Genomic DNA, 9,074 nt, shown 5'->3' on the forward strand with positions numbered 1-9,074 from the left:
TGCTGCCTTCCCGAGTGATGCTGGTCTCCGCGGACACACGCTTTCCCCGGAGCCGCCGTCCCCGGGGAGAGGACTTGCCGCCTGCCCCTGGACCAGGTGCCGTGTAAGCCTTTGCCGACTGGGGGCAGCTGCGCAGCAGCCGGTGCCCAGCCCCCGCAGCAGGGTCTCCGTGCACCCCCAGTGCAGGGTTACCCTCCCAGGATCATCTTCTTGGGGTTCTAATGAGGGGACCCTGGTTCCTCAGCACTCCTCCCCAAGCTCGGTTGTGGCTAATTTGAATTCAACTACTTCCGAGAGTTGGAAATTGAACAGCAAAGGCTGCCTCACTGGGGTGGGCGTGGGAGGTGTGGTTGCTGGGAGGGTGGGTAACCCTGCAGAGCTCACCCACTGCTTTTCTCGCAGCGTGGGGCAGAAGGCGTCCCCAGCCATCCTCCCAACCCCTTACCTGCAAGTTTTTCCCTACCAAAGGGCATAGGTGTGGCTGGGAGGGGAAGCGAGTCGTGGAGCATGCCCGCGGGGGTCCGGCAGAGCACCTCACTTAGCAGCTGCTCACTGAGCATCCGCTCTGCACCAGGCGCCTCGCCGTCCGTGCTCCGTGCTCCTTGGTCCCAGCTGCTGACCACACCATGCCCTTACCTCCACCGTCCCCAAGGCCTCTGCCTCCCTTCTGCCCTGCTGAGCTTCATGCTGGGGGGCAGCTCATTCTTGTCTGGGAAGCCTGTCCCCTGGCCCTGTGTCTGTGTGTGGTGTGGGCTGGTCTCCTTGTGGAAAGGCAGCAAGAGGCTGGGGATCTCACTGACTCCGGGTAAGAGGCAAGAGGGGGTGAGCCCAGTCTTTGTGGAGCTGGACAGGTAGTGTTGGGGTAGCCCCAGGCAGAGGCCGATCCCATCTTGGGGCACAGGAGCACCCTCAGGAGTAAGGCTGAAGCCAGTGTCCCGCTGCTGAGTCCTCTGTGTTGGCTCTAGGGGTAGGGTAGGGCAGGAGGCAGGTCCTGCCCAGGGAGGAAACAGGTTTTCCAGTGGCCTGGAGGCCCCAGGGCGATGGGACTTGGGTCTTGTGGCTACTGTCAAAGGGGACTGTGCTACTGGCCCCACCTGAGACTGACCCAGCGGCCCAAGAATGCGGTGGCCCTGGAGGCTATAGGCAGAGACTGGCCCAGCAGCCCAAGAATGCGGTGGCCCTGGAGGCTATAGGTCCCTGCTTTCTTCCAGGAGGTGAGCGCCAGGCCCGCTGAGCCTCCGCACAGCCACCAGCCATGCCTGGGATCGTGGTGTTCCGGCGGCGCTGGTCTGTGGGCAGCGATGACCTCGTCCTGCCGGCCATCTTCCTCTTCCTCCTGCACACCACCTGGTGAGTCTCGATCGAGTCTGGGGCTGCAGGCCTGGACTTGGGGAGGAAGGCCTGGAAGGAAGCTTGCTGGCCGTCTGTTCCTCCCTGTCTGGCCAGAGTCCCGACCCTGCTGTGCTCCCAGCTCCCACGAGGAGGTGCTGAAACATGGGACCCTTGAGGGCAGTACCTGTGAGGAGCCCAGAGTCCCCTCCCAGCCACCTTGGCCCTCACTCCAGTACTGGTCAAGCTGCTGCTGTCCCCATGGCTGACTCTCTTCCCTGTCCCTGAGTCTCGCTGGCCAGCCAATGCCCTCACAGGCGCTTGGTGCCAGGTGGACAGTGATCTTGGGGGAGGGGTGCCTGTTCCCCCCTTCGTCCTGCCAAGTCCAGGCTAGGGGAATGGGGGACCGCCTGTGGGATCCGGGTGAGGTGCGGGCTGCCGGCCGTGCTCACGTGGGCCTCCCCACAGGTTCGTGATCCTCTCTGTGGTGCTCTTCGGCCTGGTCTACAACCCGCACGAGGCCTGCTCCCTGAACCTGGTGGACCACGGCCGCGGCTACCTGGGCATCCTGCTGAGCTGCATGATCGCGGAGATGGCCATCATCTGGCTAAGCATGCGTGGGGGCATCCTCTACACAGAGCCCCGCGACTCCATGCAGTACGTGCTCTACGTGCGCCTGGGTAAGGGCCACCCGCCGCTGGGCGGGGGTGCTGACCCAGACGGCCCACCCCGCCCGTGCGCGTTCATTCCCTCCGCCAGCATTTGGGCACGGGCCACGAGCCCGGCTGTGGGCTCACCCTGGTCCAGCAGTGAGCGAGGGCTTCCGGGCCTTCCCTTCTGACTGGGCAGGCAGACTGTCCTGAGGGCCGAGGCGTGTGCTCTCGTGAGCAAAGGCTTATCGGACATGCCTGTTCATCTGCCTATTGTCTCTGGCCGCCATGGCACCACGATGGCAGAGCACGTCTGGAAGAACCATGTTCCGAGAAGCGTGTCCTTCAGTGATTTCGGTGGCGTGTGAGCATCATGGTGTGTACTCACACCAGCCTAGCTGGGAAGGGCTGCTATACACCTGGGCTCCATGGGCTGGCCTGCGGTCATCTTCGGGGCTTACCTTCCTCTGCAGTCCGGTGCTGACCGAGGCATCGCCGTGTGGTGTGTGACCGTGGTTGCTACAGAGGCTGTAGGGCCCAGAGGCCTAGTGTTTGTTCTCCGGCCTTCCATAGAACAAGGGTGCCACTCCTATTCTAAACCATGTACGATCTTCAAAGTGCATCTGCTTTGACATCCTTATCAAAACAGGCTCGCCCTTCCTGGGAAGCCCCTCGGGGCCCGGTCCACTTTCCCGAGGACTTGCCTGTGTCCTCTTCCTGCACGCACAGCCCAGCCACTTCTCCTGGGCATTCCAAGTCACACTGCCCTTGGGCTGCACTGCACCTGTTTGACGAAGCCCTTTCTTCTGCTCTAACTCCTAGGGAGGAGCTGTTAAGTGCCTCATTTTATAGTTGAGGAATCTGGGCCCCAGGGGAGTTACTTAGCTTCCTCCAGGTCACACCGCCTGTGTGTGTGTGTGTGTGTGTGTGTGTGTGTGTGTCACAGCTCAGACTTGGAGCTCCTCACCTACAACCTGTGCCCCTGCAGCTCAGCCTCAGCTCAGCGCAGGGTGGGCTCAGTGCTCAGGTCTGAGCAGAGCGCAGACCTGAAGCAGCCCGGCTGCGGGGCCTCCCCGCTCCTCCCTCAAGCCTCAGAGGCCTCTTGCTCGGGACCAGCAGTTTCCATGAGGTGAACGCTCTCATCTCAGTCTCAGGTGACGCAGACTTGTCACTCCCACTTTTCAGATAAGGAGATGGAGGCGCAGAGAGATTAGGTAGCTTGCCTGAGATGTGTCTGATTCCAGAGCTCACACATCGAATTCTGAAATCCTGAGAGAACGGGGGAAGTGCCTCTTCATCACCCCCTTTCTGGTCACCTTCTCAGGGAAGCGTCCGGGACATGAGGGCACATAAGCTGGAACGAGCAGTGGGCACATGACCAGGGACTGGTCAGGGCCCAACTGGACAGATGGACAGATAGCCTCTGGGCCTGTGAGGAAGAGGGGCTAGGCCGAGGCTCCTGGGTCGTTGCCTGGAGGGCAGACCGTTGCCATCCTGCAACCACGGCCTGCTCTCCTTGCAGCCATCCTGGTGATCGAGTTCATCTATGCCATCGTGGGCATCGTCTGGCTCACTCAGTACTACACCTCCTGCAATGACCTCACTGCCAAGAATGTCACCCTCGGTATGTCTGGGGGAGGCTCTGGGGCTAGAGACGACGGGGTCGCCCTGGAGGGCGCCAGGCCGGGCTGGGCAGCAGCAGACACATAGCGACATGGGCAACAGTGGCAGCTCCTCAGCTCCTCCGGGGAAACCCACTGAGCTGCCTGCTCTGTGCCAGGGGTGGACCTTAGAGTCCTGGCTCTGCAGGGGGATGGCCACATACATGGCTGGAGGCTGGGACCAGGGGAGTGTAAGCCTCACTCTTGGGCCTCAGAAGCTGCTGGGATTAGGGAGGCGCCAGCATCCCATCCATCAGAGCTGGTGAGCCAGGGAGGCACCCCAGCACTTCTTCCTTCTGCTCTCTCCCGCCGCCCCTGTAGGGATGGTCGTCTGCAACTGGGTCGTCATCCTCAGTGTCTGCATCACTGTCCTCTGTGTCTTCGACCCCACGGGCCGCACTTTTGTCAAGCTGAGAGCCACCAAGAGGAGGCAGCGCAACTTGCGAACCTACAACCTGCGGTCAGTCGGCTGGGTGGGTGGTCTCTTGGTGGGCTTTGCCAACCTGGGTCGGTGTGAGGTCCCTGCTCTCTGCGAATCTATCCCAGCTTTTCAAACTGCATGTCAGCCTTGCGTGAACCACGGGCATTACTCCAAGGCTTAACCTATCTCTGCCTCAGTTCCTTGTCTGTAAAGTAGGAATGATGCTGTGAGATTTCAACGAGATGTTGGTAATACATGCAAGGCCGTTGGCATGGTGCTCACGTTTGGGGGGTGCTCAGTAGACAGTACTGCTGTCATCACCAGTGCTCACACCAACAATAACAGAGGAGACACTGTAGACTGAGCCAAACACTGCATATAGTGACTTACAGCAAGTCCGTGACGTTGCTGCTGCTGCCTTACCCATTATATGGATGGAGAAACTGAGGTGCAGAGAGGTCACGTGACTTGCCTGAAGTTGCACCGCTAATAAATGTTGATACTGGGACCTAACCCAGGTAGCCTGGCTTTGGAGCCCTTGCTTAACACTAGGGTAGGCTGCCTCAAGGATTCAGTGGTTAGAGGTGGTTATTCAACCTGGAAGAGTGAGTTTGCACAGTGTTGTTTGTTTGCTTTTTTAAGGAGAGATTGTTTTGTAATAGAGCACACACACTCACCAGAGAGAGACAGAGAAAGAGAAAGTGATAGATCAATCATTCCCCAGAGGGGATGGCCATGCCACAAGCCCTTCTCCTCCATTCTCCTCTCGGGATTTTGGGCATGCATGCACATGTGCCAAGCATGAGTTTTAAGCCTTTGGGTCTGGGACTCAGACCATGGTCAGCTATGTGGGAGTCCAGTGCCTTAACCACTATGCCAGCTGCTAGCCACTGCATGGTGTTTTAAAGAAGGGGGAAAGGTGTGTCATGGCAGAGAATGAGTGAAGGCATCTAGGTAGAGTCTCGATAATTCCTGTTTATTGGTAGAAAAAGAGGGGGGCTTCCGACTGAGTCACAGTAACCGCTGTTGATCCAGGGTCTGCTGAGCCCTTCACTAATCCCCAGTGCAGGCGTAAGACCCGTTCTACAGATAAGAAATCTAAGACCGGGGAGGGAGGGCACTCACCCAGGTCCTGTTGGTGAGGCACAGAACTGGCACTCCATCTGCAACCTGAGCAGCTGGCTCTGGAGGCCTCGTCTGTGAAAGCAGGCCCCCTGCCCAGCAGCAGTTCCTGCCACTCCAGTCTCCTGCACCTCTCTCTGCTGGCTCCAGTTTCCTGCACCTCTCTGCTGGCTCCCCTTGGGCCTTCCGTCAGTTCAGCACTGCAGCCAGAGCCATACCCACCCCTGGTCTGGGTCTGCGCAGCACAGAATGTCAGTTCTTGGACCCAAGGCCCAGGACCCATCTTCCTTCTCAGTGCATCCCATTTTGCTCACTCTGAGCACATGCCCCCACCCGACCTGGTTTCTGTACTCCTCAGGCCCTGGGAAAAAAAACCTTCCCTTTTTGACTCTGGGTGATTGCCTTTGGGGCCTAGGGCGGTTGGAGGTTGGCAGTTGCTGTCATTTTAATTAGAAAGCTTTCCTGAGGTTTCCGGGCTCTGTGAAGGTGAATAAGAGGCTTGGGAGCTCACAGGCTCTTGACCTATTGGATTTTCCCCAGCTCTTCCATGAGGCTTGAAGAGCAGCCTGGGCCACAGGTTAGGGTATCTGACCACCTTGCAGATAGTTCTCTACATGCCCTCCCTCTGCTCTGAATCCAGTAGGTGTACTAGCACGGACATTCTGAGGCCAGCAGCCCCCTCGTACGGGGACACACGCCCACTGCTGGCCCACTCTGTGAGGTTACTTTGGTTTCTGGAAGTCAGCCGTGCAAGTCCTTGGCCCTTTCTCCTTCCCGTGGAGTCTAGGGGGGATTGGGGCGGGAGTGGTTATTCCCAGCACGCCTCCCTGGGACCCTTGCCTTCAGACTTTCGCAGAAGAAACGTCTGCCCTCCTTTCACTTTGGTGAGCTGTCCAAGGCAGGGCTGCTGGGGTCCGTGAACTTTCCATCCAAACTTTGTGTCTCTTTGTCCTGGCGTTGTCATAGCCTTATCGATGCACTAGACCAAACCTGTCACCTAGTCACACTCATTCCTAAAAATCATCTGCCCCCTGGTGTGTAAAAAGGGTACTGCCGTAAAGTGTAGCGTCAGCACTTCCATCAGGCCAGGGGCCCAGCAGGAAACTCTTGCAGGATGTTTGAAAGTTCCATTTACTTAGAAAGCTGTAAAGAATGATGCTTTGGGAACCCAGATTGGCCAACACACTGTCCCTTTATCAAACCCCTGGATGATGTGTTTAGGATGTAAGGCTGCCCGAGTCCCTAAGGGGGGGCAGAGCCCAGAAACAACAATCCCCTTGTACCCTTCCTTAACCCTGTTCTGCAGCCCTGGACGACCCTGTTCTCTTTGTAGCTAGCTGTCCTTGGAACCAGAGTTGGAAAGCAAAAAGCGACCCTTAACCACAGAGAAAAGCAGAGTGGCTCGAGGAAGGCCTGCCTGTCACTTTTGTTTAATGTTAAGTGCCTTGAATGTATGCTAGGGCCACCCTTGCCTGCCCCTCCTGACCGTCCAACATTAGGCTTTTAAGGGGCCAGCACATGGCACAAAAGCAAGCCAACCCCTTCTTGCTCCTTTTGGAAATGGATGTGTTTAACGTGGGGTCTGTAATACCATCTTTGTGCTCAAAACACACTGACATCTGGGCAGCCGGCATTGGAGCAGCCTCTGTGGATGACTGGCCCATCGCTCTGCCTTTGGGTACAGACTCCTATTTACCCCGAGTCCCCATTCAGGCAGCCACACCCATTGGCTCTGGGGGTGGGAACAGCCATGCAGATGAGACTTGGGAGCCCTCTCCTACTTAGGTATCAGAGCCAAGGGACTGGACAATGCAGAACCTCACGCAGCCCCGGAAATCCTGTAAGCACAGAGTCTGTGAGTATCTGGAATCCTTTCTGAGGAAGAGCAGTTCTGTCTGATGGGTTTGTGCCAGGCAGGGAAACAAGACACGCCAGACAGGCCCGACATCCTGGGACAACTCTGCAGGCTCTTGGTTTGAACCTTCAGCCACCTGAGCTGCAGAGTAGCCCTCAAGACTGCCCATGAGGGAGCATTTCAGGGAAAGGGCCCCCTTGGGCAGCAGCACACCAGGAGTGCCCCCCAAGGGAGTGACCCCTGCTGGCCAGCTGCCAGGTTACTGGCCACCCAGCTTTGTCCGGGCCTGGGCCCTGTTCTCCCCTACATCCCATTGCTGGGAGCCCTTTGGCAGGGTCCTGGGAATAGGCCAGCCTGTTTCCAGAGCCCCTGGGCCCCAGCTCTTCTGGTCCAGCCCTCTGACCTCACAGATACACACTCTTCCCCTTTCCAGGCACCGCTTAGAAGAGGGTCAGGCCACCAGCTGGTCGCGCCGGCTCAAAGTGTTCCTCTGCTGCACGCGGACGAAGGACTCGCAGTCAGTAAGTACTGTGGTTGCCTCCCTCAGGCTCGCGTCCCGTGGTGGGCAGTTCAGGAGGCTTTCGTTGGGCAAAGCCGGGTGGGCCAGGCCTGGGAGAGGAGAGCTGGGTTTTAAACATGAGCAAGGTGGCAGCCTGCTCGCACGTAGACCTGTGATTCACCGGACGACAGCCAGCCACATGCTTTCTCAAGGAAACAGACTGTGAAGACGTTGTTTCGACCCCCTTGGAACGTCTAGGCTAGTTTAGGAGTGACAGACTCAAAAGTCAGAGCAACCTGAAGACAAAGACCAGCAGCAGATGAGTCTGGAAGGTCTGGTGAAGCTGGAGTGCTCAGCGCGGTCTCAGACAGTGCACAACCAGCCTTCAGCCCTGGGAGCTCAGAGGGGTGACCTAAGGGGTCAGGCCTTTCGGGCCAAGGCACCGCAAAGCTCTGGGTGGCCCCTGGCAGGGTGGGGGGACAGGGCCCTCGGGGTCCTTGAGGCAGAACCTGCAAGCTCAGGTGGAACCTTAGAGATCATCGAGTCCCACCCCTCATTTTGCAGATCAGACAGCTGAGGCCCAGAGAGGTGGAGTGACTTGCTCAGCATCCCAGCTAGTTAGTAGCAGAGCCAGTGAGGTCAGGAGACCACTGCTCCCTGAGGCAGACAGCAAAGTGCCCTCCTTGGAAGCCACCCGGAAGCCTGGAGTGGCTCCTTCCCACCTGGTGACCGTAGAGTGAGTAATCAAGCATAAGAAAGCACCCGAGTTCCCTGGGGGGTGGGGGGCTCCCCAAGAGTCTCTCTGGGGAGGTCTCAGGGGTCAGGACCCAGTGCCTGGGCTGCAGGCAGACCCCTCAAAGGGCACAGGGCAGCACCTGGCAGGTGGAGGTGGGGCCACTGGGGCTGTGGAGGACGCACTCGCCCCTGCTGGACACATGGGCGGAGTCGGGCTGTCGCTGGGGCCGTGACAAGGCAGCACATCACGAAGCTCACTGCATGGATTCGAGACCCCATCAGACACTGACACCCAGACCAGGCCCGGTCCGGAGCACGATTCGATCACCCGTACTGTAGCTTAAAGTTTGAATTGGATGCTGGGACATAAAAATCAGGCATTTATGTAAACATATGTGTTTCCGAACCTGGCAACACAGGCCCTCTCACGGGGCTGGCCAGCAGAGCTGAGAAGTAGCTGGCTAGTTGGGCATTTGAGTTGGCAACTCTTGATTTTTCTCTTACAAGTACAAGACATTCAAGGGTGAGACCCGGCAAGACAGAGCCAGCTCCTTTAAGTTTGTCCACCCTCCCTCAGCTTCAGGGTCTGGACACGGGCTGTCCTCGGGCCAGGGTGCTCAGGGGAAGCCAGAGGGACCACTGACATCACACCCCTACTCAAGCACATTGTGGGGGTTACTGGGGAGGATTGGGGAGGATTGCTGAGATTTGGGAGGCTTCTGTGGAGCCTTTTGGAGTGTAAGCAGCCAGGAGTTTGATTTGACCTCTCTGCTGTCCAGGCCACGGTTTCTAGTGGCCAGGG

At 58.2% G+C, this 9,074-nt stretch overlaps 1 protein-coding gene across 1 annotated transcript in view; it reads left to right on the forward strand.

The window, feature by feature from the left end:
• Nucleotides 1-18: 18 nt before the first annotated feature.
• The window catches only part of DAGLA (diacylglycerol lipase alpha), a 30,245-nt gene continuing 21,189 nt past the window's right edge, over nt 19-9,074 (forward strand). Inside the window, exons 1-6 of the mRNA XM_006169651.1 lie at nt 19-96; nt 1,212-1,350; nt 1,798-2,009; nt 3,502-3,603; nt 3,962-4,100; nt 7,472-7,559. Of these exons, the coding sequence (XP_006169713.1) occupies nt 1,256-1,350; nt 1,798-2,009; nt 3,502-3,603; nt 3,962-4,100; nt 7,472-7,559 (636 nt within the window). The 5' untranslated portion in view covers nt 19-96; nt 1,212-1,255. The remainder of the gene's footprint in view (nt 97-1,211; nt 1,351-1,797; nt 2,010-3,501; nt 3,604-3,961; nt 4,101-7,471; nt 7,560-9,074) is intronic.

This window comes from Tupaia chinensis, unplaced genomic scaffold (genome assembly GCF_000334495.1).
Source record: "Tupaia chinensis unplaced genomic scaffold, TupChi_1.0 Scaffold147351_1, whole genome shotgun sequence".
Taxonomy (NCBI): Eukaryota; Metazoa; Chordata; class Mammalia; order Scandentia; family Tupaiidae; genus Tupaia; species Tupaia belangeri.